The 11794-nt window shown below is 41.2% G+C and overlaps 1 protein-coding gene across 1 annotated transcript; it reads right to left on the bottom strand.

Annotated features, from left to right (window-relative positions):
- Positions 1 to 1056: 1056 nt before the first annotated feature.
- On the bottom strand, positions 1057 to 7080 carry MS4A3 (membrane spanning 4-domains A3). Its single transcript, XM_037060597.1, has 6 exons — positions 7060 to 7080; positions 6238 to 6277; positions 3903 to 3999; positions 2386 to 2419; positions 1826 to 1927; positions 1057 to 1074 (listed from the first exon to the last, which is right to left on the bottom strand). The coding sequence occupies exons 1-6, from the start codon at positions 7078 to 7080 to the stop codon at positions 1057 to 1059; spliced, it is 312 nt and encodes a 103-aa protein (XP_036916492.1).
- Positions 7081 to 11794: the final 4714 nt, after the last annotated feature.

Below are 11794 nucleotides of genomic sequence, written 5' to 3'. Positions count from 1 at the left end.
TGAAAAGGAGAAGTAAGAATTAATAGAGATTATAGAAAGACCTTTGCACATATGGTAAACAAAGAGCTAAGAGTAACTTGTGGGTATGAATTTATGGACATTGTGGTTCAGTTCAGTGTCAAGAGAGAAAAATTAATTTATAGATCAGAAATATAAATAACTCAGCAGTAGATTCATAAATCAGGAGCCATATATCTCAGAGGAAAGAAAGCCATTAAAGTTGCTGGAGGGTGAAGGGGGACCCACAGTGGAAGAGCGAGGATTTCTGTCATCTTTTCTGAACATGTGACTACCATCCCACCTCAGCCTAACAGCAGCACAAGACCAACAACAACAGCAAGATCATTGTCAAGGAGTGTGGTGCTATTTCCCATTTGCTTTACTTTTATTTCACCCTCATAAAAACTGTTGAAATAGTAACTGATACTTTTATACTTATTTTACAGATGAGGAAAAATAGGTGAGAGAGGTTAAATAACTTGCTCAAATTAACACATATCTGTGAGATAACACATACTGTTATATGAGATAACACATAACACATACTGTTATGAGTGACAGTATCAGAATTTGAACCCACATCTGAGACTTCAAAGCCCTTATTCTTTATGTCTCTGGCAGTTTCTCGCCATGCTTTGAAGAATAAATGTTGATCTTGCTCTCAAAGCCCTCAATCTATACCATTCTTTTTGTATCAGGATATGCATGAATGCATCTCAACAGCTAACTGAAATAAAATCTTGAGGTTTGACTGCCTTACCTCAAATACAGTTAAAATTTATCTTAAGGATGATACTGATTTGTTTCATTTGACTGTTTTCACAATGCTGATTGCAATGCTGATGGACCTAAAGTCAAGAAGCATTTTTTGTAGTAAAAAAAAAAAAATCTGACTTTTCTTTTCATTGGATAGATGGAGGCTGGATTTTAGCGAGAAAACATGAGATAGAGATTATTCTCTCTGCCTTCTTTAAACCTTAGAAGGCCATGGCATAGTCAGGTAAGAAGAAAGAGTACCAGTTTCTGGGAACAACTTTGGAGTGGTGATCACAGAAGTTACAAAGCCAGGAATGCCTGAAAAAGCATGAAGTTTAGAGTGAAAACAGAAAGGATTGAGTTAAGTGTCCAAGTTTCTCACGATAGGTGCCATGATAGTAGGAATGCGCTTCAAGGCTCATGTTCTTTTGAGTTCTTGGCTGGAACTCTAACTCGCGGAGATTTGAGGTTGAATTTCCTTGTGCTCAAATTCACTTTAATGAGGATGTGATCCCGATTCCACAGAACTGGGGGTTGAGGAAGTTGCCTGAAAAATAAAACAACATCAGTCTCTGAGAAGAGGCTTATCACCTGCCTCTCCTTCCGTCCCTTTCTATTATCATCATGACCATCACCAATAATATTAACTCACTGATTATTACTGTGCTAAATTAAAGTACTATATGCATAGTCCTTTCACAAACATCAGAAATGAATGAAAACAGTTTCATTTTACAGTTACCAAATAATCTAAAAGGAATTGGGAGGTTTTTTCCTGGGTATACAGCTAGAAAGTGACAAACTACAAGGAAATAATAATTCAATTCTTTCTGTATAAAAAATGTGTGCTCTTAGTATGAAGTGCACTCTTTCCTCCTGCAGGTTTTACATCAGAATTCTTTTCCAGCCCTCATTCCATCTCTAGCATTTGTACCATCTGTTACTCCAGGAACCCCACAAGCCATTACTGCATAGATGTTTCTTTTCGATCTCAGGAGTCAGGGATGACCTCAAAACCCAGAGGAAGGTGGCAGACCATAAGGATAATTATTCATGTAAACAAACCCACCTCTCTTGAGCTAAAGCAGTTTGCTTTGCACCCCATGACTGAGACAGAGACGGTTATGCACAATTCCATCAAGGTAAAGATCGGCATTAAAAACACAAGGCCCTAGGGGACATGATGCCTCATATCAGACCCAGTAGAAACATTCAGAGAGAAAAAACATCAGCAGAAAATCAAACTACAATATTTCCCTCCCACAGAATAGAACAAAGGAAACTGTAAGTTAGTTTTAAAACACAGCCACACACTAACACTCTGTAAGAGACACAATGTTGGTCTGAAAACACGGAAACCTAGTTCCTGGAGAAAGAGAGATGTTGTGTTTCTGTATCAGGTGAAGCAGGCATGGGGGGAAGACGCTACCGAGGCAAAATTCTGACCCAGCCACTAACATCTCCCAGTTGGAGTAGCAGCAAACGAAGAAGGTGAGGAGGAAGGTTTTTTTTAAATGGACGAATATCACCCCTCCACAATTTCATTAATAGCACTTCATAATGGTTTGGGCATTTACACTATTCCTAACAACTAAAACACTAAGCAAAAATATTAAACAAAAAAAGTACCGGATTAGTGGTCCTTCTCTTATTATTGAAGCACCTAGAAAAAAGCAAATACAAAATTGCGCTGGAAAGAAAATACCATAGAATCCATGGAAAAATCAGAACCATATAAATATGAACTGAGTCATGAAAAATATAAAAAGAAAATGAAGACACAAACTACCATGAATAGCATCAAAAAACTGGAGGATTACAGGACTTCCACCAAGATGGAGGCATAGGTGGAAACACCGTGCCTTCTCCCACAACCAAGTTTGGATACAAGAAAAGTTTTGGAGAACAAAGACACACCCAGAGACCAGAAAACCAAACTATAGGGAAGTCCAACAGCTACGAACCGTTCAACGGGGACGGTAAGAGAGGCAGAACCAGCAGCGGAGCTGGGTCTGGAAGGACAGACCTAGGAGCGCAGGCAGCCCGGACCTAGTCGGGGTGCGGGGCAGACTGACCAAGGTCACGCATTCGCGCGCAGTGAGACGGACCACGCAGGCCCCAGAGGGCGAACCCAGTGGTGGAGGGCTGACAGCGGTGGCACACTCGCATGCAGTGGAGCGGGGCGCGTGGCCCTGGTGACAGTGGTGGCTGCGGTGCTGGTGGGGGTCGCGGAGGCGGGCGCCAGAGGGAAGCCATTGTCCCTCTTTGACCCCACCCCCACATACAACATCACAACCCAGCGACTGAGTTGCCCTGCTCTGGTGAAAACGTAGGGCTCCGTTCCTGCTACTTAACAGGCACAAACAGCCCAAAGGATGGCTCAAGAAGAACTCAAAGTCCCAGAGCCAATAACTCTAAGTGACCAACAGATTGCCAGCCTCTTAGAAGCCCAATTTAAAAAACTGGAGGATTAGAAGTGAGTAGGTAAATAATAGTTTACAAATCATCATGGGGAAAATGAACAAATTGAAAAAATATCTTAATTTCTATGTTGATCTCAGAAGAGAGAGGATGCCTAAATACAAATACAAAAAAAAATAGAATTTGGAAAGATCACTAAAGACCTTTTCCTTTGAAAATTCCACAACCAAATTTAAAAGTGAAGTAATCCAAAACTTCAACGAGTCATTGTTGGAAAAATCCCAGACCACAGAGGAACTTACAAATCTTCCAAGTTGGTTTTAAAAAAGCAAGATGTGAAACAAAATTTTTTTCAATTTAAACTCTCTGGGGATTTTAGTAGTAGTAATAATATTAATACTAATATAATTCACTGTGGTAAGCACTATTTTAATTGTTTGTCACATATTAATTTATTTAATCCTTGTACCAACCCTGTGAGATTGATACTATCATTTCAAAGATGAGAAAATTGAAACACAGAGAGGTTATCTAATGTGCCCTTCTTTACAGAGCTAATGAATAGCAGAGCAAAGATTCAAATCAAGGCAAGATGGTAAGCCTACATTTTAGATAGTTTGCAATATTTATAATGAAATATAACTTTTTAAATACATATGATTGATGAGACACCCTGGTAAATGCATAAGTCCTGTGATGATGCAGACTGACAACTCTTGAATAACAGGATGCCAGTCATTAAGTTTGTTGAGAGAAAAGCAAAGCCTTCTATAGTGATTGTAGCGCCGGCAACATTGGTCCCACAGTTGTTTTCCATCCAGAAAGCAGTCAGAATTTTCAGTTAATGTAGACAGCACATACTTCCTTCCTTTGCCTACAATTCATTTAAATAAGTATCATTAAACATTGTTTACACAACCAGCAATATCCTAGACACTGGGCAAAAGTCAATGAACAAAGATTCCCTACCCTCAAGGAGTTTATATGCTTAGCAGCAATCACAACAACAACAACAAAGTAATTATACTAATAGGTAAATTATGTAGTATTTTTTTAAAGTAATTAAGTGCTGTGGGATGCTAGAGTGGAGTCAGGAGGATATGGAAACCAGAGAGAGGCGGGGAGGTTTGTGACACTCATCAGGAAGGACCGGTGGGGAGAGGCATTGAAGAGCTGAGGGAGTTGGCCCCCAGCGTATCTGGAGGGACGTCCTTGTAGTCCCGGAAACAGTCTGTTCAGAGCCCTGAGGCCACAGCGTCCCAGGCGTGTTCCAGGGAAGCAAGGGGCAAGGTGGGCAGAGGGGACCGGAAACAGCATCAGGAAATGAAGATGGAGAGTGAACAGACAGCGGACCGTGTTGGTTTGCCATCTCATGAGGATGAATGCAATCGCCAGTGGAGCGAGTAGAGAAGGTGACAAAGCGTTGGGCTCTGGGGCACCCCAACATTAACAGGTCAAAGAGAAGAAAAGGAAGTAGGAAAGGAGATTGAAGAGGAGAGACTAAAGAGACAAGAGGAAAACCATTCAATGAAGATGTCCTGGAAGCCGAGTGAAGACGTTATTGGAAGGACTAAGTGACCAGCTGTGTGCTAGGTGCAGCTCAAGGGGCCATTTTCAGAAGCATTGAGAACTGACCTCTCCATTACCAATGTAGAAATCTGATGGGGGTGTGATAGGGGAGAACAAAAAGCCTATTGGAGTGCGTTTCATTGAAACTGGGTAGATAAAAATTGCAAAGTTAAGATAATTCCTTTATGGCACAGGTTGCGAGCACAAGGCTCACAGGCTGAATCTGGCCCTCCACCTTTTTTTATCCAGCTCAGTGCCTTGTTTCTACCCTGGGGCAACACGGAGCTCCTTGACCTTAGTTAAGGGATGGTTACACTTACACAGTCCTAGCATTATATCCAGCCCTTTGAAGGCAACCGCAAGGCTGATGTGGCCCCCAGTGAAAATGAGTTTGACACCCCCGCTTTAAGAGTTTTAGCTACAAAAGGAAAAGCAAACTGTAGCTCTCAAGAGAAAATAAGGTTGAGACTTTTTTTTTTCTTTTGAGAGAAGTAACTGGATGCTTATAGGCTGATTAAGAAGGTCTAGGAGAAAGAGAACTGGAGTAATACACTTGTGTGGTGGGGAAGGAACAGAAGCTAGGATTCAAGGAGGGGTATTGGCTTTGGAGAAAATCACAGAGAAGTCACTGATGGTAAAAAGTTAGAGTGGAAAAATATATCGGTACAGATCTGGTCCATGAAGGAGATGTTAGAGAGGGATCTGAAAATTCTCTTTTGATGCCTTGAGTATGTCAGAATAGGAAGCCAGGTCATCACCTGAGAGAGTAAAGATGAGAGAAAAGGGATTGGTATTTGAGGATAGAATATAAAGAAGAAATAGCCATCTAGGAGAGAGGGAGAGGAATGGACCAGGAAAGTAGTCTAAATGGGTGGACAATTTAATGGGAACACATAATAGAGACTTAGTAATTGTTTAATGGATCACTAAAGATAGAATTTTTGGCTTTTGGTTGTGGAACTAGTGATGGGAGAATGTACACTCAGAATAATTAGAATTGTTCAAATTTAACAACACAAAAATCAAGAAACTTTTTTTCTAAGTTTCAGATTCTCGAATATTTATAGTAACCATCGTATTCACAAAATATGTGATTTTCTGATGATCTACCATATGAGTGCCTTAAGAAAATTAATTTTACTGAGCATTAAAGAGACTCAGCGTCTCACACTCATCAACTTCTACTCTCCTATTATTTCTTAAAAACTTTTTAAAACAACTTTATTCGTTTACTTTTAGAGAGAGGGGAATGAGGGGAGAAAGAGAGAAACATCAATCAGTCAGTTACCTCTCACATGCCCCCAACTGGAGGCCTGGCTGGCAATGACAGGCATGTGCCCTGACGGGGAATCGAACCCACAACCCTTTGGTTCGCAGGCCAGCACTCAGCCCACTGAGCCACCCCAGCCAGTGCTACTCTCCTATTATTAATCGGTAAAATTTCTACTCTTGTGATCATAGAAAAAGAGAAAGAACTGCCACTTACCAATACTCTTGTGGGTTTTCTCCCGGCTACAACAGAGATCCTGAACTAATAAACTGTTTGAAAAGAGAAATGAAACAAGTTAAGAAATATTAGGTCACCACCATTTTTGTTGGTCTCTCCTGGTATATCTAGCAACAGTCATATAAAACTTCTTTTTGAAATTCACATCCCAGAGCACAAAATTATACTCGATGTTGTTCATCATTTATATTAATACAATTTTAAAATAGTTTAAATTTTGAGTCAATTTATATTTTCATTTAGTTTTATGTCTGACTATAGGTTTATGTAGGTGTGTATACTTTAAAAACATAATAAATATATGTTTAATATAATTACCTTTGTACTTATATTTCTATTAAATGCAAGTATCTATGTAAATATGTATTTACATACACATGTACATGTAATATGCTCACATTCTGTTTTTAAAATATTTTATTTATTTAATTTTAGAGAGAGGGAAGGGAAGGAGAAAGAGAGGGAGAGAAACATCAGTGTGTGGTTGCCTCTCATGTGCTCCCCCACTGGGGACCTGGCCTGCAACCCAGGCATGTGCCCTGACTGGGGATCAGACTGGTGACCTTTTGGTTTGCAGCCTGCACTCAGTCCTCTGAACTATACCAGCCAGGTCCATCCTCATATTCTTAACCAAGCTTCAGGTAAGGATTTGATTTATCAGACTAGATGTTCTAAAAGGTCTTTTGTAAATATTTAAGTGTCTATATCAATATATCCACTATTTTTTAAGATTTTGATATGTTATTGTATCCATCACTCTAATTTTGATACGCTGAATTCTCAAAACCTCATTCTGTTTTTTTTACCTCGTGTTTCTTCCACTTCATTCCTCGTCCCTCCTGATCTCAAAGCTCAGTCCAGCCTTGTTTATTTCTTCCAGTCCTGTCAAGTGTCAAGCTCCCAAACATCCTGAACTTTTCTCAGTACTATTTCCCTCCTCCTGAAACACAGTCCTCCTCAAGCTCCATCTAGGTCATTTTTGCTCTTTTTCCAGACTGAATTGCAGCCCACATGTCCTACTTTGATGAATGTTACTCTGAATTCCCTCCTTCCCTTCTCATTCTACTTACTCCTCTGAGCCCTGATTTTCCCCACGTCTCATCATTCTAACTCCAGTGCCTAGCTCAGTGTCTGTCATATGTTGGGCACTCAGCTAATATATGTTTATTAAATGAATGAACATTTGGTCCAGCCTGATGCCACCGTGCCTTATGAGAAATACATTCACAAGAACTAGAGTCTCATACAGAGAAACTCCAGAGCAGTTCTAGAGGGAGGAAACCTATTCTAACCACATTATTCAACTTGACTTAAAATAAATATATATATATAATCAGGGAGAATTTTTAGCTTTCAGGTAAAGTAAATTATGTTCTAAAATATTAATTCAGTGTTTTTCTTAATAAAGGAAATGTAGACTTTCTAAGGACCCACCAGTTAAGTCCACTTATCTAGCTTTCAATGTACGTTCTAAGTATCCTACTCATGTTACCTGATTTAGTTCTCACAACATCCAAATGAACAGGTGAGGAAGATTCTGTTATGATCTTTTCCATGTGAGAGACGAGGAAGCTGAGCATCAGAGAAGTTACAGTAACTTGCCCAAGGACGCACAGCCAGCAATCTGAGGAGCTGGGAATCAGAACCTGGCTGCCACTAGAAGGTCATTAACTGAAACTGTCCCCCTGAGTTTATGCAGAAACTCACTCCCCAAATTCCATACCTCAGGTGTGTCCACACCATCCCTCGCTGCTGGAGCTGGCAGCCGAAATTGGGTGCAGCCACTTGGATTTAACATATCTAAGGGGTGTACGTCTGTATGTACGTGTGCCCATGCACACCTTCTTCCAAATAAATAACTATGTAATTACATCTAACAATTTGCACCATGGCACCAAAGTAACCATCAAGAGAAAGCCATCTGTAGAGCTGGCTGTTCAGAATTTCTACATAGCAACCAAGCACGAAATTTTGCAGACATCCTCAGTGGCCTACTGGGTGACACTGTTAATGGATACAAAAGACAAGAGAGAGGGACTCTATAGGGTTTACCTTGGAGGCTTCAAGCCTTGACAGACTTCTTTCCTCTCAAGCTTATCTTGCCGTGAGTAGGAGACACTTAGCAACGGTCACCACAGCATCTTTACCAGAAGATGGCAGCCTCTTCTAACTCGGGCTGAATGGATCTCTACTTTATGCAATACTTCAGAGGAGGCAGTGAACATGTTTTGCTGGGAGACTAAAGAGTGTGCTAACCACTCAGATGTCACTGTGCTGTCTGCAGGCATAGTGTTGGGTAGGAAACTGACTTCAGGAATAACTGTTTCTGACTTTGAGATGTTGTTTAACACATTGTTGGAACAAGAAATACAAGCAGAAAGTATGGGTAGAGGGATGGGAAGGAAGGGGCTGTGGAATGAAGGAAGAGCAGTTAGCCAGACCCATTGCAAATGGAATACTGCAGACAAAGGGTACAAGAAAGTACCTTGAAAGAAAGAGAGGAAGAAATATGAGGAAGTGTGTCACAAGCATATGTTCATGATACAGTCTTTCCTTGTAAATCAGCCAGGCAACTGCTCGGCTAGCTGTCTGCTGAGCAGCCTGGCACCAACAGATAGATAAGAGTCACACTCAGTAACTATGCTATTTACTCAGCTTTTATTGAATGCAGCTTCACTCAAAGTAGAACATCGACATATATTAATATCCTCCTCACACTCTAACAACCTAAGAAATACAACACACACACACACACACACACAGAATAATCGATGGAGGATAATGAACCTGAGTCTCTGAGTCTCAGTCTGCAGGTTTGGGAGACAGCATGATGGGCAAAGGAGTTGTCTGTATCCTGCAAGGAAGGATCTCAGGAGCCAGGTGGGCTGCAGGGAAGACAAGTCTTCAGTCCAGCAGGGCAGAGCCTCCAGCAGCCTATGCCAAGGGAGATCAGCATGGCAGGAGGCAGCACTCTGGTGTGCGGAGCTCAGCTGGCTCAGCAGTGGTCTGGAGCCTGCCTCAGTTCTATTTTGAAAGTGGTGCACTCCACTCTTCTGGGTCTTTTGTTAAGTGTCTTGGCACCCCTGGTGGCAAGTGAGGAATTTTTCCAGGAGCCTATCTATGAGTGGTCCTGCTCTGCATATGTGACTCTTCTGCCCACCTGTGCAGGTACCTGAGGTGTGTCTCTTTGCCAGATGTGTCTGTTCTGACTTAGGTAGTTTCCCTCTTGAACCAAAGTGTCCTGGCTGACTGACAGCCTTCTCGATCGACATGAGGGACTCCGCTTTATCCTATGTTGATCGGACCAATGCCATTTTATTGATCCTGCTCTCCACAAAGTGAAAAAAAGTATTTCTTTGAACATACTTGTTTTAAATTTAGAACTGTAGGAAGAGCTGTGCAAGGAAATTATTAAAACTATAAGACTTCAGTTACCTCATTTGTACATTTAAGCTCATAGTACCCACCTTAGAAAACAGTTTTTCAGTGACAGAATGAATATAAAGGTCTTAGCAACTAAGGACTTTTGTAGTAATGGATAACTCTTCAGGTTGTTCGGATTAAATAAGTTGTCACAACACGCTGGTGGTATTGTCTGACATTCCTTTCAGGCCTTCCAGAGATGTCATCATCACCTGTGTTTTAACTGCCAAAGGATGTATCCATTATGGAAATGTTTAAATTCTTTGACAAGTAAGTAGCCACAAACAACATTTTATTGAATATAAGGCAGTAGCATGTTAAACTATTTTTAAAGCTTAATGAATGCTGGGAACTGTCCTGCCTGGTTTCAGAAGCTATAACCCCCGCCATGGCTAAGGCTGAGTGAGAGATCTTGGGACCAGAAGCCACTAAGGAAACAAAGCTTATCTCCCTGGCAGGGGTACCGCCTCTGCCCCCTTTACTTCACCCAACTTGGCCCCAAGCCTGACCAGTTAGCCAATGACAGGTAAGATTCCTCAAGGGAGGGATGACTTAAAACAGGCATGGTCACAAAGGGGCCCTCAGGGAAGGACTTGGGGGTGGGGGCTATAGAAAAAGGGGGTGATAGACTCCCACTCCTCAGCTTTGACATAGCCTGAGTCCTCATTCTATCTGCAAGAAGTCTCCTAATCTCTTTGGCTGCCTTACTTCCCCTACCTGACTTAAGCCTGAAAAAATGCCTTGAGCCTGAAACAATGCTGGAGATGGGTGTGGCCCTGTTCTGGAAAGAATGGGTTCCCTTGGGCAATCAGGCCTAAGAAAGAATGCATAAAATCCTATGAAACCTACTTTGCTAAAACCCTCAATTTAAATGATAAGGGTCCAAGCATGAAATGAGTTTGTTCCCCAAAGTTTTATGGCCCTCTGACCCTGGCTCAAAATAAGCCTTCAGAGTTCTTTGAATGTTATCTATTGTTTGATCATTATTGCCTGACAATGATTGATGAGCTTTACAAATACACCCCGTATTCCTATGCAAATTAAACCCAAGAAAAGCCCATTGAGGAACAGGCTCCTAGCCCTTCTCCTTTGGGAAATAGGCCACTTTTCCTCCCCAAGCAGATCATGTCTTGGTAGACTTATTCTCATCCCTGGTGGCTGGGTGGAGGCGAGGAACTCTTTGGGCAGATACCCCCCCACAAAGAAGCCCTGGCTGATGTACCTCAGTAGATTGAGCATGGGCCTCTGAACCAAAGGATTGCCAGTTTGATTCCCAGTCAGGGCACATGCCTGGGTTGTAGCCAGGCTCCAGGTAGGGGGTGTACAACAGGCAACTGCACAGTGATGTTTCTCTCCCTCTCTTTCTCCCTCCCTTACTCCGTCTCTAAAAATTAATAAATAAAATCTTTTAAAAAAATGTAATGAGCTCTGGCTGATGTAGCTCAGGCCTGAAAACCAAAGGGTTGCTTGTTCAATTTCCAGTCAGGGCATATGCCCAGGTCGTGGGCCAGGTCCCCAGTTGGGAGCATGTAAAAGGCAACCACATATTGATATTTCACTCCCTCTCTTTCTTTCTCCCTTCCTCTCTCAAAATAAATAAGTAAAGTCTTGACCAAAAAAACTTAATGAAAAATATCTTAACAAAATTTGTTCCACAAAGGATGTAGCACCCAAAATGTATATATCAGTAACTAATTGAATATAAGAAATATTCCCAAAGTCAGAAGTTAATTTTTTTTGGTATATTATTGGGCAGACTGCCTCCTGAGTGAAAAGAAGATAGCACAAATAACTGGCGATAGGTGATCATGTAATGAATTGCTCTTATGTGTCAGGATGATGCGATGCTTGAGCATCTCACCCTGTCAATTATTTCAAGTATAGAAGGGTCATATCAGAAAGAAAGGACAATCTGGCATCAAATTTCAGTGAGGAGTGTAGTCCTTAAATTCTAGAACTTAGATTCTATTTCTCCCGCAATAATTACTTAAATATGGTGAAAATTATTTTTAAGACTCAGCTTTACTGATTAATTAGGAAAGCATACCCAAGTTAAAGCATTCTCACATAAAAAGACTTTATGTCTCCTGGGAGTTAGTATATTTAATTTTAACTTCT

The sequence above is a fragment of the Sturnira hondurensis genome, unplaced genomic scaffold (assembly GCF_014824575.4).
Source record: "Sturnira hondurensis isolate 20B ecotype Veracruz unplaced genomic scaffold, ASM1482457v3 Scaffold0011880, whole genome shotgun sequence".
Taxonomy (NCBI): Eukaryota; Metazoa; Chordata; class Mammalia; order Chiroptera; family Phyllostomidae; genus Sturnira; species Sturnira hondurensis.
This window is presented reverse-complemented; position numbering and strand designations above follow the sequence as displayed.

Coding starts and splice junctions, on each gene's coding strand:
- MS4A3 (XM_037060597.1), bottom strand. CDS start 7,080: ATGAAGTGGAAGAAACACGAG. Junction 6,278..7,059: donor TGAAGTGGAAGAAACACGAG/GTAAAAAAAACA, acceptor ACAGTTTATTAG/TTCAGGATCTCTGTTGTAGC. Junction 2,420..3,902: donor AACTTAATGACTGGCATCCT/GTTATTCAAGAG, acceptor GCTTTTTTCTAG/GTGCTTCAATAATAAGAGAA.